Source organism: Pogona vitticeps, chromosome 13, assembly GCF_051106095.1.
Source record: "Pogona vitticeps strain Pit_001003342236 chromosome 13, PviZW2.1, whole genome shotgun sequence".
Lineage (NCBI taxonomy): Eukaryota > Metazoa > Chordata > Lepidosauria > Squamata > Agamidae > Pogona > Pogona vitticeps.
Window position 1 is genome coordinate 12,132,501 of NC_135795.1, and position 19,362 is coordinate 12,151,862.

The window sequence follows — 19,362 nt, forward strand, 5'->3', positions numbered from 1 at the left end:
CCTAACTCCCTCATTCCCTCGTCCTCGCCCGCCTCCGCCATGAGCCGCCCGGCGGCCGCCCCTCGCCCGGTCTTCCTGGGGGCCGAGCCGGTGGAGCGCCTCCTGCCCCGAGCCAGCCTCCTCCTCCCGGCGCTCGAGGCCGCCCTGGCCGACTTCTCCCGCGGGCCCGGCGGAGGCGTCGTGCAGCCCGTGCGCACCGTGGTGCCCGTCCAGAAGTACGGCGGGTGGGTAGTTCGCGGGGTGACCCCCTCGTCCCTCCCGAGGAAGTGGGGCCGGGAAGCGCTTACCTGGCCTGGCCTCACCTGGCCCCTCGCCGCGTCCTCCTCGGAAGGAAGGGAGGGAGGGAGACGGGGAATGGACCCGAGCCGCAGCATCAGTTAGCATCGCGGCGGGCGGGGGATGATGATGGCGGCCCCAGGTCTGGCTTGCCTTGCGCCCCCCCCCCCCGTGATGGGGAAAGGTTGGAAACCTTGCCTTTTCCGATGCTACAACTTCCAAAATCCCCCTTCCCGGAGTGTGTGGGTGGGGGAACCAGATGTTCTCCTTAGAAAACAGCCCCCCCAGTCAGCGCTTCCCCTATTCCTAGATTTCTCCAGCCCCCCCATCATATTTTGGACATCATCTGCCAAGATTCCCCCCTCAGCTCTTGGGCTTGGCACTTTTGGATTCCAACTCCCAGAGCCCAGCATCCTTTTCTGGGGGGGGGGGTTGGGGAGTTGTAATCCAAAGGGTTTTTTAAAAAAAACAACCGACCTTCAGCGGTTCCCTGCTATGATTTTTGCAAATGCTCAACTTTGCTTCAGGGAAACCAGACAGGAGGAGTTTGGCCCTCCTCAGGAGTCAGGATTTTGCAGAATTGAGCAATCCGTTGTCTTTTTTTTAAAAAAAAAGTTTGGAAGTAGTTGCAAATTAACCTCTTGTCCACTTGGTTGCCGTAGAGCCGGTCATACTGGAATTGTGATCGTGCGGCCTCTGTTTTCTGCTTGGAAGCTTTTTAGGGGTCATGCCTGCCTACAGCGCAAACGACGATGCTCTGACGACCAAGCTGGTGACCTTTTATGAGCACCCCACGGACCCGGCGGTTCCTTCACACCAAGCAACGATCCTCCTGTTTGATCCCAGCAATGGCGCTCTCCAGGCGGTGAGTCTCCTGGGCTTTTATGGGAAGCAGACGGGACTGGGACTGATCCAGCATCCGAAGCAGGGCTGTGGCTATAGACCCGGGAGGATCACAAAATTTGAGATCTGGGTTCAAATTATAGGCTTGCGAGCAATGATGAGAAAGGGTCTTATTTCTTAGACCTAATTTCCTCCAGTGCCGATCAGTGTGAATCTGGGCTATAAAGCTGGAAGTCAGGCCTGAGATATTATTTACCTATGCATTGGCCTAGTGAATATCTAAACATCTGTCTATATACCTGTCCCTTAAAAAGTAACCAGTTCTAGATAGCTGAACTGGCCAGTAATTGGTACCAGTAATTGGTCTAGATAGCTGCAGTGGTGCCTCGCTTGATAGTTACCCTGCATGACAGTTTTTTCATTAGACATTGGCTTTTTGCGATCGCTATAGCGATTCGCAAAACAGTGATTCCTATGGGGGAATTTCTCTGGACAATGTTTGGTCCCTGCTTCGCAAACCGATTTTCGCTAGATAATGATTTTGACAGCTTCCTCCGTGCTCGCAAAACAGGTGTTTTGGGAACCTAAGCTTCGCAAGACTGTGATTTAAACAGCTGATCGGCGGTTCGCAAAGCGCCTTTCCTATGGCCAATCTTCACTAGACAACGATGATTCTTCCCCATTGGAACGCATTAAACAGGTTTCAATGCATTCCAATGGGGAAATGCTTTTTGCTAGACAATGATTTCGCTAAACAGCAATTTCAGTGGAACAGATTATCATCATCTAGCGAGGCACCACTGTACTTGTAACTAGTTTCTTTTGAACAGTTCCATCCCCTTAATGAATAGTTCATCACCACTATAGATGCCATTTAAAATACAAACAGCTCTTTACTTTCTCACTATTCAAGATTACCTTTGTCACTTTTATAGAATCATAGAAGAGTGAAGTTAGAGTTCCTTGCCATTCATTGATCTGAGCGGCTACCAAGCTCCAAATAAAAAGACCTACGTAGCTGCGTCATGTGTCTGGTTTACAGGAGAAAAGCATCACCTGTTTCCCCACCTTTTGTCCTGGACTTTTCATTCGGTTTGATCTTTTGTTTTGTTCTTCCAAGGTCATGGATGGCAGCGTCATCACCGCCAAGCGAACAGCGGCGGTTTCTGCAATAGCGACTAAGGTGAGTGCAAAAGGATTCGGTCGGAAAGCTGCTTTTAATGCTCTCCGGAGCAAACCTTAGAAGAAAAGCGGGCCATTCCGTTTGGGGAGAAGGGAAGGATTTTTCCATTTTCAGAGGCATTCCTGGTCTTGCTGGGAGCCGAACGGTCACATCATCACTCTTGGGCTCCGTGACCCAATTTGGAAAGTGAGAGAATAAAGTTGCGGACTTCTGTAGCAGCGGGTTGCAGGCCCTGCTGGAACGTGGGTGGACCCGGAGGCTGTAGCCACCCTCTGGCAAGCTTTTCCAGGAATTAATTAAGCCTGTTGGAGTCTGGCACAAAGTCATAAGCATGGGTTGATCTTCAGTCGGTGAAACACGGATGGATGTCAAAGGGAATCCCTTGGGGCAGGCAGTTATTTCAGGTTGCCTGTCCCGCCTCTTTCTCCCCTTGTTTAAGGCAGTCCTTTTCAAAGTGTGGATATTTTTATCCAGGATCCCTTGAAAAAGCAGCTGCCGTGGAGGGAGAGTCAAAGAACGCGTAGCGATTGAAAAATGCAAAAGGCCAGGCCTGATGACTTTCTTTGCTCCATACAGGCTGGTGGGCTCCTTCAGGTGGCAAATGCTTGGAGTGCGTGGACATCAAGGCGTTTGGTGCCTGCCAGATGTGCAGAGCACTGACCAGTTACTTGTATTTATTTACTTAAAATATTTTATATGATGCATTTCTCCTGAAAGGATCCAAGACGCCTTACAACAGTGGTCCCCAGCCTTGGGCCTCCAGATGTTCTTGGACTTCAACTCCCAGAAATCCTGCCCAGCAGAGGTGGTGGTGAAGGCTTCTGGGAGTTGTAGTCCAAGAACATCTGGATGCCCAAGGCTGGGGACCACTGGCTGACAGTATTAAAAGAAACAATAATGAAAAGCTCTTAATGCTAGCTGTATCTCTGGCAGTGTTTCCAGGGGGTTTGAGGAATCGTAGGTCTGGATGGAAGGAAGGAAGGAAGGAAGGAAGGAAGGAAGGAAGGAAAAGCTCCACCCCTCCTCCCAAAAACCCACACAGAGAAATAGAAATCTATCTGGATTTCTTAGGAGTGTCAACCAAATGTTCCAAAGGTAGCAGTGTGTTGCAGAAGTCGAAGAAAAAATGGCCAAGTAATATGACAAGGATGGGCTGATCAGCGTTCCGCGTTCTTACAGCTTCCTCGGCTGCAGGGGGGGGAATGCTATCTCTCCGTCCTCTGCAGATCAAAGGCATGGCTGAGATTTTGACCAGTGCTAAGCCTCTTTTCCACAGCTGGCAGACATCTGGCTTAACCAAGAGCAGAGGGAAAGAGACACAACCATCTCTATGTCAGCTGAACTGGAGATTAGTATTTAAAAAAAATTAATCCATGATTTTAACAGAATAAAGATATCTTTAGGTTCTGGCCATTCAGCTGGCTTTTGGTAGGCATCCGGATTGAGGTCATTCATCCATAGGCTCACAATAAGTAGGTTAAAGGACATAACGATGGTAGTTCAAATCCCACGAAGGGCAGATGTTGTGGATAGAGGAGAAACTACAGGTGCTCCCATAGAAAATGTAAAATTAATGATTTAGATCCAACTGTAATTGGAAGATCATCTCCCCTGTGTGACAGAACTTAAATTAAAAAAAAAGAACACGGTAGTTCTTAAACTGTTGGTGGGTGGGTGGGAAGCCACTGCTGACTTTTAGCTGCTATGGTAGGTGAGTAGGATTTACAGTATTTCCATAGCTGTGGATTAGTGGCCAGAAAAAAAGAAGTGTGAATGCTGTGTCTGAAGTCAAGTGGAAAATGGGACCCGTTGAACAAGAACTTCATTCTTCTGTCTGTGTGTTTTCAGCTCCTAATGCCAGCAAATTCCGAAGTCTTGTGCATCCTAGGAGCCGGGGTTCAGGCCTACAGCCATTATGAGATTTTCACTGAGCTATTCTCATTTAAGGAGGTAAGAAGCCCAGCTGAACCCACGGAATGGGGGTTGTCATTGTTTTCTGTGTTGTGCGCATCATGAAAAGGCAAGACACACTGGAGAAGACAATAATGTTGGGAAAAGTTGAAGGAGAAGAGGAGGACCTAAAGTGAGATGGATGGACTCCATAAGAGAATCATCAGCCCTCAGTCTGCAGGACCCAAATAGGCTGTTAATGGCAGGACCATTTGTGGACGTCATTAATTCATGGGATAGCCCTAAGTTGAAAGTGGTTTGGCAACACAAATTTGATCAACCAGTGGTGATGTTGTAGAATTAGTGAGGTTGCCCAAGCCGTTCTGCTGCCTGAAGCAGGAAGGATAAGTCCTGCACCCCATACCTCATGTGGGCATCCATCCCCACGCACTGAGCCTGCTCCATGTACACTGTAGTGGGGACACGCCACCCACCTGCCCTAAATGGCCCTGCCAGGGAAGGGGCTGGCCCCTCTTTGCCAGGGAACTTGAGAGAAGGCCACCCCACTTACACACACAGCAGGAAGCGGCAGCTGAGGGGGCCCTTGGCCACTCAGCCACAGGGTAAGGAGAAAGATGTGGTGGCCCTCCGAGTGCCAGGGCCCAGCGCCACATAGGGTCTCTGGAATCAAAAGCCGGAACTACAGTGGTGCCTCGCTTAACGAGCGAACCGTACAACAACGAATCCGCATAGCGATCCCCTTTTCGGGATTGCTAATGCGGAGGCATACCGATTGTTCCAATGGGCAAAACTTGCATAGCGACGATCGGTAAGCGTTTCGCTTATCGATCTTCGCTTATAATAATAATAAATGTTTATTGCGGTCATTGACCAGCAAAAGTAAGATACATAAGAACATAAGAACAATATAAAAGCATTAAAAACACTAAAAACACAAAAGCACTAAAAGCATCTATATACATATATACATCTTACTAGATATCTCTTACCTCCCTATCATAGGCCTTATCTATGGGCTATTACAGCTTGCATAGAATGCCAAATTTGTTATTTTAAAGCTCATATAGCCAGTGTGATCATTAATTGGTGTACACCAATTTACAGATTCTATAACTGCACTTTAGGTGGAACCTTTCCTTCACGGATTTTTATTGCAGCAGCACAGAACTTAGCAACTTTTGTCAGCATATCTGAATTAAGCCCAATATATCTGCCAGGGCATCGCCCTGTCAGCAAAAGCTGTGTGTAGTGTGCCTCTGATCGTCCAGGAAATGCCCTTATGTAAGGGTCAACATGGACTTCTCGAATGCCCGCGGATCAGCTGTTCGGCGGTTCTAAAATGGCCGCCGGACGCCCGAAATGGCCGCGCGCAGTGTTTTCGCACCCTCCCCTTGCTTACCGAGGGCGCGAAAATGGCTGCCACTATGGAGGAAACTTCGCTGAACGTTAAGTTTAGGGCCCATTGGAACGCATTAAACGATGTTTAATGCGCTCCAATGGGTTTTTATGTTCCGTTTAGCGATGTTTTCACATAGCGAGGGTTAATCCAGAACGGATTAACCTCGCTATGCGAGGCACCACTGTATCTCTGGAGGCACAAATATTGAAACAGAGGCTGTCCTACCTTGGGCACATCCTGAGAAGGCAGGATTCTCTGGGGGGAAAAAAAACACAATAGTTCTGGGAAGAGTGGAAAGCAGCAGGAAAAGAGGGAGACTGCCTATGAAATTGACTGACTCCCGAAAGGAACCCACAGGAGTTGAGCTGAGGGCAGGATATTTTGGACATGGTTCATTCATCAGTTGGGGGTGACTTGGTGGCACATAACGGCAGTGGGCGGCGGGGGGGGGGATAACTAGAAGTATCTGTGGCCTAGTGTACAGTTTTCTAGGTCACACCTGTCATGCTCAGAGGAGCCCTTGACACAAAGACAGACACATGATGCTGAAGAGTCGTGCATAGCAGCTGCCCAATCCTGAAAGAGCGGGAGGGAGAGCCACTTCTTGACCTTTCCCACGGCTAGGGAGGACCAGCCTCGTGGTGGGATGGGTCCTGGCCTCTGGGCCATCGTCCTGCAACTTTTTACTAAGTTTTTCTTTTTGTCGCCATCCATTATGAATTTCAAAAGAGTTTCATCCTTATGAGGCTGCTGCTTTCTGGTGCTCAGGCTCTTGAGTACCGTTGCTTATGTAACCCAAGCGGTGCCACGCTTGCACAAGAGGGAGGCGTTTCGGAGTCTTGCGGGAACTCCTGGATGAAATGCTGACCGGCATTGTAGAGGCAAGATATTTTGAATAGGAGGAAGCACAACATCATCCACTCACTTTTCTGCCCTAATTTCCCTGCCCACTCTGAATTTAGTTGTCGTCCTTACAGTTTCTGGTGGAAAGAAATAGATTATCTTAGCAAAAATAGACTGTCCTTGCTACAATGCAAATCCTTTGGGAAGATTTAAGTTTTAAACGAGCAATTAAGACCTATTGACTTTACAAAAGACCTGCTCCTGGTGAAAATGAAAACTGGTTCATTGACAATAGTCTGTGTTTTGGGATAAATCTTGCTGTTGGGAGGCGTGACCTGATTGCAAAATTTATTGCACTGCTTATCTGCCTCTGTTTGCCATGGAAGACCATGGATAGCTTTACGGGGTGAGCCTTGATGCCTGATGTTCAAACAGTAGGAATAACGAAGAGAATTCAATCCCAGCTGCTTAATTTCTCTTGAAGGTGAGGATCTGGAACCGCACCAAGGACAGAGCTGAAAAGTTTGCACGCTCAGTCAGTGGCCCGGTGCAAGTCTGTTCATCCGTCCAAGAGGCTGCCAGAGGGGCGGATGTGATCATAACAGTCACCATGGCAACAAAGCCCATTCTGCACGGTGAATGGGTGAAACCTGGAGCCCATATCAATGGTAAAGTATGCTCTTCAGTTTTAACATGATATGATAACACTTTTCAAATATTTGAAAGAGGAGGGGCAGGATCTGTTCTCAATCATTCCAGATTGCAGGACACACAACAATGGGCTCAAGTTACAGGAAGCCAGATTTCGGTTGAATATCAGGAAAAACTTCCTAACTGTTAGAGCAGTACGACAGTGGAAGCAGTGACCTCGGGTGCGGGGGAGTGCTCCAACACTGGAGGCATTCAAGAAAATCGTTGATAATCACCTGGCAGATATGCTTTGATTGCGTTCCTGCGCTGAGCAGGGGGTTGGACTTTGATGGGCTTATAGGCCCCTTCCAACTTCACTTTTCTATGATTCTATAACTCCATGGCCACTGAAAGGAGAGCTAACTTGGCTAGCACGATTCATGAGCGGGACTCCCATCAAACACTAGGAAAGAGATACTGTTTTCAGCGGCTCTGAAGAGTGGGACCCCGATGGATGCATTCAGATGGGGTGGGGGAAAGGGAAGACCTTTTGATGATGTGTCAAGTGTGGTTCCTAATGACACGAACTGTTCACTGATGGAACGGATTGCCTTGGAAGGTCGTGGGCTCACCTTCCGTAGAGGTTTTGGAGCAGAAAGCAGTTCCTGGTTTCCCATAGCGCTGGGCTTGGAGGAGATGAGTTCTGGGTTTCTTCCAACCGTCTGCGAGAGCTCACAGACCAAGACTGTTCTGAGTGTAAGTTTTCTGTTTTTCCAAACAAACAAAAAAACCCATTTAAAAGTGCAGGGTCCTGAGCTACCTTTGGTTCTTCTCTCCCTGTCTACACTCACCATGGGTAGAAGGGGTGCTCTAACTCGGCTTCCTTCCATACCTGGTTTTGTTGTCACCCCACATGAGGGAGTCTGAAGAGGGAGAGCTATGCTATCCATGAGTTGTCCTTTCTACCCATGAATAGTCATATTGTTACCAACATATCATCATCATCATTATTGTTCCATCAGGTCAATTCAGACTTACGGCAACCCTTTCCCAAATGTTCCAGGGAGAGAATACCCAGAAGTGGCTTCCCATCCCCTTCTTCCGGGAGGCATCCTGGGGTGGTCACAGCTTGCCGAAGGCTATGCAGGCTGGCTGGACTCAAAGGAGGCACCGTGCGGCATCGAACCGGCAACCTCTGGCTCTACAGCCAGAAAGCTAACCTATCCAGGCAGCTCACCAGCATAAAGGTGGATCTGCCCTAAGCCATTCTAGCATTTTAATCAGTAGTGCCATAACTTGACTATTCTAGCTTTGTCCTCTGGAATTCAGGTGGCTGTTTAATATTAGCTGCTAGAGAACTCTAGTGTCATAATTTAGAACAGGGGTTCCCAACCCCGACTCCGCAGCCCAGTGCTGGTCCATGGCCTTGGCAAGACTGGGCCATGGACACAGATCTCCCGCCACCCCCATGTACTCCCTCCCATGCACACCCACCTGTGCGCGCCCCACCTATCTGTGCACGCCCCGCCCACCAGTGCATGTGTGATCGTGCGCTCTGCCCACCCGCGAGTGTGCCCCCCCCGCATACCGACCCCAACCGGTTCGGAAAAGGTTGGGGACCACTGATTTAGAGGAAGCCTGTCCCAAAACTGCAGAGGAGGGAACAATGGCAGGTAAAATGGCGTCAAACAGAAATGTCTATGTAGTGCAGCAACCCTGTTAGTCTGGAACGCATAACCATCCAGGTGCATGGCTTCTGCCTGAATTGAGCTGTGACCTCACCTACCAATGATGGCCAAGCCAAACAGCTCCCAGAAATTCCTGGAGCACTTCCATAGATATAGCCATGGGTCGATATGAATGTGGCTGAGCAGTGAAGTTGTTATAAGGATAATCCATACATTGTGATGCTGTCATGCTGAGTTGAGTTGTAGGTCCCTGTCCGAGGTGTTCTTTCATAACCTGGGGAGTAAACCGATGGACCCAAACGCGCAGAGAAGCCCAAACGTTGTCACTGTGTTTAGACTAGACCCAGATGCATTCAGGAAGTACTTCATAGTTCTTCATGTTCAGCCAACCTCATGGTCTGCCTCGGTACGTGGAGCCAGTCTAGAGCTTGAGAAGGCCAGAAAATGGTTCAAGCCAGTGGTTCTCAAGCTTTGATCCTCCAGTGGTTATGGATGTCCACTCCCGGAATCCTTCACCCCTATGAAGGCTGGTGGGATTTGAAATCCACAATGCCTGGACATTGATGGGATTTATAATCAGTGACACCTGGAGGACTTAAGGTTGAGAACCGGTACTCTCAACCATTTCCCATGTGAGGAACCTTCTAGAGAGAGCCAAGGGTTCCCGGCTGTAGACTTGGTGTCTCCTGACAAGTGTTAGTTTACAACTACATTATCACAGATTAAAAACCTTCTTGAGCAGTCGCCCAAATGCTAATGTTCCTGCAAATTGAATAAATTGAAACTCAATCCAGACAAGACGGAAGTGCTGTTAGTGGGTGCTTCACCGGGCAGGCTGGAGGGTCATCTCCCTGTCCTGAATGGGTTTACACTCCCCCTAAGGGACAGGGTCCGCAGCTTGGAGGTGCTCCTGGACCCCAGTCTAACACTGGAAGCCCAGGTGGACTCAGTGGCCAGAGGCACCTTCCTTCAGCTGCGGAAATTATACCAGCTACGGCCCTACCTGGACGAGCGGAGTCTCATGACAGTTACGCATGCACTGGTAACATCCCGCATAGATTACTGCAATGCGCTCTACGTGGGGCTGCCTTTGAAGACGGTCCGGCGACTGCAACTGGTCCAGAATTGAGCTGCAAGGCTGGTGAGTGGTGCGGCCGCTAGGGAACATATCAAGCCGATTCTGTTTAAGCTACATTGGCTACCAGTTGCTGCCCGGGCCCAATTCAAAGTGCTTGTTTTGACATATAAAGCCCTAAACGGCTTGGGCCCTGGATACCTGAAGGACCGCCTCCTTCCATATGAGCCTACCCGGCAGTTAAGATCTAGCCAGGGGGCCCTTTTGAAAGAGCCGTCCCTCAAGGAGGTAAGAGGGACAGTTTGTAGACAAAGGGCCTTTTCGGTAGCTGCCCCCAGACTATGGAATGCCCTCCCGACTGAGATTCGTCTGGCGGCGACGTTGATGACATTTCGGCGCCAGGTCAAAATCTTCCTGTTTCAGAAGACTTTTAATTGAAATAATATTAGCTGTGGGTCCGATGGCAATTTTAATGTATATTTTAATTGTATTTTAATTGTTTTGAATTTTTATTGTATTTTAAATGTTCTAAACCGCCCAGAGACCTTTGGGTAGTGTGGGCAGCATATAAATTAAATAAATAAATAAAAAAAAAGGGGGCCCTCATGATGACATAACTGCTGCTATTGATGTGGTCAAAGAAAGAAAGAATAAAGAAAGAAAAACAACCGCCAAACAGGTGAATTAATATAGTATGTGCTGACAGAGATTTTGCCATGTTTTAATGAGCTTTAATTCAATATTTTGTTACAGATTGGATGATCCAGTTTAACTGGTTTCTAGTAAGATATTACTAATCTGCTTTAGGTTGTGAACCTACGTAGATGAACTTTGGTGGAACTAACAGCCATTAAAATCTATAGGATTTCCATCTATATATAATGGGTGGGATCCAGATTTTGTCAGAGTTGACCCATCGAAATCAATGGGAATTTAGTTAGTCTTGACCAGAGATGAGGACTGGACTATAGCTTCCACAATATCCAAGCCATCTGAGTGGGTGGGTGGATGATCATCTTAGGAGTCATCGTCTAGAAAAAGTAACTTCTCTCTGGTTATGGCCATCGTAAAACCATTGCTTTTTCAGTGAATCCAGTCTTAACAGATGGAAGACAAAAATGGTAAGAAAAAAGGATGGAAGAAAGACTGGGAAAGGCTGTTGATGGGCTTACAGGTGGAAAATGGCGTCTTCTGGACTGTCCCCACCCCCCAATTCCACAGATGTGCTGAAAAGGTCTTATTGACTACAGTCCCCAGAATCCCCTAGCTAGAAGCATTGCCACTGCTGCTAGTTTAGGAACTGTAGTCCCGAAAAGTAACTTTATTTCTTTAACTTCTCTAGCTAGCTGTCCTCCCATGAACCCTTGAGTTCATGGCTCTCCTCCTCCTCCCTCTCCCTGTCCTTGTTTTCTCATGACCATCATGAGAGTCAGGCTAGGCTGAGAGAATGCGATTGACCCAGGATCACCCAGTGAATTTCACGGCGGGTTGAGGGTTTGAACCCAGGTCTCGGGGGTCCTAATCCAGCACTACACTAAATTGGACCGAATCCCATTGCTTAACTGGGTTTACTGTAAATCACACTGCAGTAGGCGCATTGAATCCACGGTGATTAGGGGAGTCACCTTCTCTATAAATTCCACTGATTTAAATAGGCGTACTCTAACTGCAAACTTATGGAGGAGGTGGCTCGCCAAATCCCAGTTGAATTCAGTGGGCCTACTCTAGTGCAAGTCGCTGCCTTGATTTTGGTCACTGGCTCTTTAGCTTGGACCAGACCGCCCTCTCTGTCCTTTGGCGATGCTTCACATCAAGGATTCTCCTTTGTAAAGTAGGGCATGGGGCCAACCTGGTGGAAGCACACGGCAAGCTAAGAGTAAATAGAGCATGGAAGGAAACTCTGATCCAGAATCTGATGAGGGGAGGAAAGGCCCTTGCATTAGCTCCCCATTTACATATCTGTCCCAGTTTGCGTTGCCTTTCCCAGTTCCTTTTCCCTTTGTCTCCCATAGCGACAGGAAGCAACTGAGGGGAGCCGGCAGGCTGAAGGCACGCCACCCCACATATGCGTCAGTGGCTGGCTGAGGCGTCCCTTGGCCTGCAGTCAATGCTTTGTCTGAAGTATTTTTCGTCTCGCGGTGAAGCCTGGCGTCAAGCATCGGGGGGACAGTTGGTGTCCTCATTTCACCGTGGTGACACAGAGACAAAAAGGCTGCCTTGCTTCGATTTCTTTCCTCCACAGGGAATTCATTTCTAACGCTCGAGTAGGTTTTCAGAGAAAATAAGCTGAGTTTCTTGCTTCTCGGTTTATAAAACCGGAGATGAAATACTTACTAATTGGCTGTTCTCCTTGCAATGGTTGTTGAATCAAAAGACGTTTTTCATGAGGGCTCAGGTTCCTCATCCAGAAATGTCAGACAGAAAGCAAAGCCATTTCCAAATTTCCTGAGATAAATTAAGGAGCACAAGCTCAAGAGCTTAGTTTATTTTCTGTGTTTTTAACTCTCATCTAAGAAGCTCAAGGTGCTATAGCTACCGTATTTTTCGCACCATAAGACGCACTTTTTCCCCATAAAACAGGGGGGTGGAAAGTCTGTGCGTCTTATGGAGCGAAGAAAACAGATTATATTTTCCTGTTTTCTTCTCCTAAAAAATTGGTGCATCTTATGGAAAGGTGCGTCTTATGGATAGTTTTTCCCTCCTACACTCTATTTTATGTTCACAACAAAACTGTGATGAAGCTTAGCTGGGAAGTAACTGAGGGTGCGACAACGTTGCAAATAATAATAATAAATATAAATATAAATAAATATGGTGAATGCTATGGGATTGGGATGAACTGATTCACATTCCTCCCCCCCCCATTGACTACATGATGTAAAAGCAAATGTGGATCAGCCCAGAGTTTTTCCTCCTTAATCCATAGTTGTTGCCTCTGCCATTGGGGCTTCTATTTTTATTTTTACTTTTGAGCCATTCTTGTCAGTTCAGGCAATATGATTGCTTGAACCAGTGCAGAATGATCCTTTGCTCTCTGCCATTTCAAAAATGGTTGGATTTGCAGATTGAAAGAGAGAGAGAGAGAGAGAGAGAGAGAGAGAGAGAGAGATTGGCTTCTTTTCCCTTGCATTTCCTCACCATCTCGCTTCAAGAGACATCGGTCACTGCTCCTGAAAAGAAAAGCTGCTCCTACCTGCACAGGATTCTGTTTGCTCTATGAGAGGAAGAAACAAGAGGAGGAAATGTCCACTCTGCCCTTGTTTACAGCTTATAGGGTAATTCTCTTGTAGTTGAGCCTCCTGCAGGGGTACAGGGGAGCCATGTTAACGAGCTGCAAGCTAAGTCGTTCAGCCAATTTCCTCCTCTCCCTGTGTGGCCAGTTAACATGAACAAACCAGGGGGAACCTGAATTGCCTCGTGTGACTTCTCAGTGAGTGAATTCACAGCCCGAATGGGGATTTGAACCCAGATCTCCCCAGTCCAAATCTGAAACTGAAACCATAGTGCCATACCCACTCTCTTAGCCAGGAAACAGGTGAAATAAATGTATATTTTTCACTCTTGGCGAGATAGCGGTGTAAGCCCTGGTCTACTTCCAGTAGCATGGGATTCATGTCGTTGGCGTTTCCTATGGCTGTTGTATATGTGTCAGAATTCAACCTTTCTAGGGAAAGGTCAGGCAGGTGAGACGTCAAGAGGTGTATCAGTTCAGGGGAATACAATTGAATTGCCCTGTTTCCTTCCAGTGGAATCCTGGGATCTGTAGTTTGAGGAGAAGTTTAGAAGGCACTCTCTGAACTACAGAAAAAAGAATGCCACGTGTCTCACCAAACAACATAAGAACTGCTGGTTTGAATCCCTGTGGTTTCAGTATCTGAAACCGCATAGCCAAGGGTTCGATTCCCCACAGTGCCTCCTTGACAGGGGGTGGACTGGATGATCCCGAGGGTCCCTTCCAGCTCTGCATTTCTATGATGATATCTCAGCATTCTGTGGGGATGGAGTCATGACTGGGGTATCCAAACTGTGTTCAGTAAGAATGATTCATTCACGGCCGTATTTGGCAGCTGTCTGTGTAGCCTTTGAGTCGGGGTGTGTGTGGCTGGGTGTGCGTTCACTCTTTGAACCTCCGCATCTTGAAAAATGAACGTGTTTCCTCAAACGGGCTCTTTGTTCTGTTTGCCTTTTTTAGCCATAGGGGCCAGCAGGCCTGACTGGCGGGAGCTGGATGATGCCGTCATGCAGAACTCAATGTTGTACGTGGATTCCAGAGAAGCTGCTTTGCGTGAATCAGGGGATGTCATTTTATCGGGGGTAAGGAAGGGCTTTTATGTCTTTCCTTAAACACACACACAGATGCAAATACTGTATACAAGCCACTCTCAGAGGCTTAAAGTAGCCTGTAGCATCCGGGAGGGGTTTGAGAGAGCCGGTTGTTTCTTTTCGTGTTCAGCCAGGCTACCCTTTCTAGGGTCAGATCCTTACCCTTCATCATTTTACAGAGGGACATAGGGATGCATCTGAAGGTCATGTGGTTGGCCAAGGGTATGGCTCATGAGGGCATGGCCAAGGGTACGGCTGAGCAACCCAAGGATGTGGTGAAATGCTCCAATTACCGTATTCTTCCGTGTATAAGACTATACTTTTGTCTAAAACCTTTAGACTACAAATTGAGGGTCATACACAGAAGTAAGCTGAGGAGAGAACAAAAACAAGTGGAGGGGAAAGCAGGGATCAAAGCGATCCTGCATCGCTTTGATCCCTTTCCCTCTACACTTGCTAAGCCCCACTTAGATTTCTTAAGTTTGGATTAGAAAAGTGGGGGGGGGGGATCTTATACACCGGGGCGTCTTATACACGGAAAAATACAATATTAATGAGGAATAAACTTTTAGGCGCAGAAATCTTTGAATTTTTGCATTTCGGCAGACGACTTTTATATGACGATGCACGCAAGTTACCGTTGTTCTGCAAAAAAACCCAAACAGTATAACCGTGTGCCCGTTTACTAAGAAGTCCGTGGCATTAGGTTCCGCAAGGCTTTCTCTGTGGAAAGTGTCCGTAGGATTTCAGCTAGAGCACGGATGCCTCTTCTGAGAACTCAAGCCTGCAGTTTGAGGCTGCAGTGAAGAAAAGGTTTTGACAAATAAAACTTCTTCATCTTTAAATATTTTATATAGTTGCATTTGAAACCAATGCTAATTTGGGGCTAGGCTCATGGGCCAACTGTAACACACTTTACTTATCACAATCGGATTTAATTAGAATAGAGCCAAGGACTGGCCCGAACCAAGTAGCCTTGGTCATAGAGTCTGTTGCAAGAAGAGAAGGAACAGGGCGGGCTTTAAGGAGGGAATTCCATAAAAGAGCAGATGCCCTATTCGTGATCTGTGAACTCCCATCTAGAGTTTCTGGGCACAGTGCCATTAGAAACTAATTTTCTGTGGCATTTACCGCGGGAGTGCTATGAGGCCTGGCCTCAAGGAAGGAATATACAGTGGTGCCTCGCTTACCGATCGCTCCGTTAAGCGATGAAATCGCTTTGCGATGCTGTTTTTGCGATCGCAAAAGCAATCGCTTTGCGATGTTTCCTATGGGGAAACATTGCTTTGTGATGATTGCGCAGAAGCGATCATCGCAAAGCCCCCGTTTTCGGGCCAGCTGACTGGCGGTTACAAAATGGCCGCCCGCTGTTTTGCCTCGCTTTAGAGGCACCCAAAATGGCCACCGCAATGGAGGATCTTCATATAAGGTCAGTTTTTAAGCCCATAGGAACGCATTAAACACGTTTTAATGCATTTCTATGGGCTTTTTAAAACTGCTTAGCGACGAAATCCCTTAGCGACGTTTTTCCTGGAACGGATTAACGTCGCTAAGCGAGGCACCACTGTATTCAAAATACAGTGAGGTGGCAAGCGTGAGCCACAGCCGCAAAGTTCTCCTTTTCCCCCTTTGGTACGGACGCCGTTCCTGAACATCAAAAGGAGAGAGAATCACAAATGACAAAAGATCTGTGTTTATGCCACACAGGCGGAGATGTTTGCTGAGCTCGGCGAGGTGTTGTTGGGAACGAAGCCAGCTTTGCGTGAGAAAACGACTGTGTTCAAATCACTGGGTAAGAAAAAAAACCCTCCTGTGTTCCAATGACAGTGCAAGACAATGCCCGATTACTGCACAGGAGAGCGAGCGATTACTTTGCAGCCTGCAACCAAGTGTTTCCCCTTTATATCACAAAAAAGCAGGTGTCCTATTTTCCTCAAAAGATATAAGATTGGGGCAATCAATATCAGCGGGGATGCTCAAGATGAATGAATGCCTTGTCTGTCTGCGGATACAACCGTAACTCTACTAGTGACTGTTTTTTTTTTGCCAAGAGTAACTTGTTGAATGCTTCCAGTGGGCTATCTACATTTAAAAGATGGTGTAAATACCACATCAATAGAATGTGTTTACTTATTTATCACTCCTCCCTCCCCACCACTTTTAAAGTGTGAAACTCTTTTAGGGCTGTGACGCAGGTTTCTTAGGGATTAGCCAATCAGGGAGAAGATGTCTTGGTGACATCAAGAGGGGCCAGCCAATCAGTGCCCAGAGAATGGAAACACTGCTTGTTTGGATTGCAGTTCCCAGGACATTTTTTAAAGATGGCTTTTTTCGGAAATAGCTTTGCCAGAATCTACTAGCATTATGCACAAGACCCAAGATATTTGGCTCTCTCAGGTGAAGGACAAGATGGCTCCTCCCCATGTAGTCGCTGGCCAATCAGGATGGGATTTTCAGATTTCAAGGACTACCAAGCCCATCATTTCCTATTCTGGGCATTCTCTCTGATTTAGAAACAACTTACAGGAGCCTAAATCTGGCTCACCTTGGAGAAAATGCCTGCACCGGAAGGCTTTGAGGCTTAACTAGGTTTGGCCTCTACCAAGCTTATTGTTCTTGTCCTGGTGCTAGCTGGGAGTTCTTTTTCTCAATAATAAACTAGGTGGAGCACCTTCCTATATTGATTTTTTCCTCCTAGGTATAGACCACATTTAAGTGTCTGTATGGTGTTTGTAAGTCTGGTAGGACTCCCAGAAATTATGGGAACTGTAGTGATTTTTTTTTAAAAAATCCTCTCCCTACTGATCTAAAACAGCATTGAGTCTTACCTTTCCACTGGTCATGGTGCCCACATGTGAGGGCAGTGGCGTTGTTTAGGGGGTCCTGTGCAGATTAGACTGGGGGCGGAATCAACAGTATCTTGGGTTCTGGGGTCTTAACTGTAGGTTCTCCAGAATGCTTGAGGTTTTCTCTCCATCAAATAGAAGGGGATGGACAGAGGACTCTTGCCCTTTGAGGCAACAGATAGTTGCAAACAATCCAGTTACTTATAAAGCTTGGTTTGTTCAGTCCACATACTCTTAATTGTTCTCGTCTCCCTGAAATTCCTCTGTGTTTTTGTCCTTCTCTCTTGGCTGCGATGGATAACGCTGTTGCTTTTTGCAGGCATAGCTATTGAAGACACCGTAGCAGCAAAAATGGTCTTTGATTCCTGGTCGGCTGAGAATTGAAATGAAGAACCACGACCCTCTTGAGCAACAAAACAATAAAATAGAATCAAGGGTGGCGGTTAAGTCCTGTGGAATACTTCCTTCTGTGGCATCATTCCTGGGATTTCAGGAATTAACTCCTTTTACAATTTTGTAGTTTTTCTTCTGAGAATAAAAAAAATGAAGTACTAGAGAAACTGAACTTTTGTAACATGAGCAGTACATTTATTTCTGTGTCCACGGGTACCATTTGTCTTCTATCCAGTGTGATAAAAGCAGGAGCAGATTTTTGCAAAAGACCTAAGCTGAGATGGATCAACTCAGCGAAGCAACTTTAGTTTCCAACATTTGAGTGGAAAAATTCATAACGGGTTGATTAATTCATAGGGCCATAGTAAGTTGTAGGCAACTCATTGGCATATAACAAGGTTTTTACATCTTTTTAGAAGCTAAATAATTCTAATGCCGAAGCATTAGCTTGAATGACCTTGTTTCATGCTTTTACTTAAGTTCCTGTTAGGGGCTTTATTCCAGATCTTCTCCAATACACTGGTGCCCCACATGACGAGTGATTCGTTTAACGACGAATCTGCATAGCAATGAGGTTTTTGCGATCGCAAAAGCGATCGCATTGCAATGTTTTAGATGGCAAAACATCGCTTTGCGGTGATCGGTAAGCGTTTCACTTACCGATTTTCGCATAGCCATGTTTTAAAAACAGCTGATCGGCGGTTCCAAAATGGCCACCGGGTAAATAAAATGGCCGCCTGCAGTGTTTTCACACCCTTTCCTCGCTTACCGGGCAGCGAAAATGGCAGCCGCATGGAGGATTTTCGCAGAACGGTGAGTTTTTCCCCCCATAGGAACGCATTAAACATGTTTTAATGCGTTCCTATGGGCTTCTTTGTTCCGCATAGCGACGAATCCATATAGTGAGGATTTTTCCGGTATGGATTATTGTCGCTATGCGGGGCACCACTGTATCTGAAATACTTCTGAGGGCTTTTCAGTTTTTAAAAGCTATTTAAATTAAGACATGCGTTTCTCTCTTACCATATGTGATTTTTGTAGCAGAAAGGTAGTTGCCAAAAATGTTATGAATCAAGTCCTGATTATGAGGGATGTTGGAAGAATATCACTCTCTATTTCTTCTAAGGTTATACACATTCCATCTATGGACCATATCTACATCAAAGCAATGCTAATGCATAGCCATGTTAGCCTGTTCTAGCAATACAGCCAAGATCTGAGAGATTAGTTATGATTGTTTTCTGAACACACAGTCTAACTCAATGAAAGTAAAATATCTAAGGCAACTCTGTACTAGTTAAAAACTAGTAGTAACTGGTACAGTGTTTGCTCTTTTACAGCAGAAAAGAAATTGAGCATTTAATTTTGAATCAGGTGTTTTATTGTTATTGATCTAAATAGGAGCCTGAATGTGGTATAATAGTTAGAACGCGGGATTGGGGCCTGCATTCCAACATGTGCTCGGCAAAACAGACGAGACTCTTGAGCCAAAGCAACCCCAAGGCGTCGGGAAGCGCAAGGCAGTGTGGACAGGAGCCGGAATGCTCACCAGGGCAGGCAGCCGGGACGGGGAGACCCAAAGCCACCGTACGATATTAATCAAAAAAAATCCCGAGCCACAAACAGGACTCGAAGGTGCAGCCCAAACAGTGCAGGAGTTGGGGACGGTTCAGGAATCCAAAGCAAGGGCCACGCGTTTTGGGAAAAAGATACAGGAACGAGCACATGCATTGTCTCTGGAGGGTTCTGGTGCTTTCTAACGGAGGGCTTTCTGTAGCTCAACTATCGGAGTCCCACCCTGAGGCAATCCTAAGCTTCCTCTGGGTTGGGGTCCATGACTCCCCCTTGAGGGCCTCTGCACAGGCTTGGGCTTCTTGAGAGACTGCGTGGCTTTGCAGTTCCTCTTCCCTGCTGGGTTTGAGAGCGTTAGGCTGATTCTTGCTGAAGGGCTT

General features: G+C 46.9%; 1 protein-coding gene across 1 annotated transcript in view; it reads left to right on the forward strand.

Moving 5' to 3' along the window:
• Positions 1–17,582, forward strand: part of CRYM (crystallin mu) — a 17,774-nt gene extending 192 nt beyond the window's left edge. The window contains exons 1-8 of the mRNA XM_072982476.2: positions 1–224; positions 991–1,141; positions 2,240–2,302; positions 4,151–4,252; positions 6,940–7,123; positions 14,041–14,162; positions 15,879–15,963; positions 17,337–17,582. The exon at positions 1–224 is cut by the window's left edge and continues 192 nt beyond it. Of these exons, the coding sequence (XP_072838577.2) occupies positions 1–224; positions 991–1,141; positions 2,240–2,302; positions 4,151–4,252; positions 6,940–7,123; positions 14,041–14,162; positions 15,879–15,963; positions 17,337–17,401 (996 nt within the window). The 3' untranslated portion in view covers positions 17,402–17,582. The remainder of the gene's footprint in view (positions 225–990; positions 1,142–2,239; positions 2,303–4,150; positions 4,253–6,939; positions 7,124–14,040; positions 14,163–15,878; positions 15,964–17,336) is intronic.
• Positions 17,583–19,362: the final 1,780 nt, after the last annotated feature.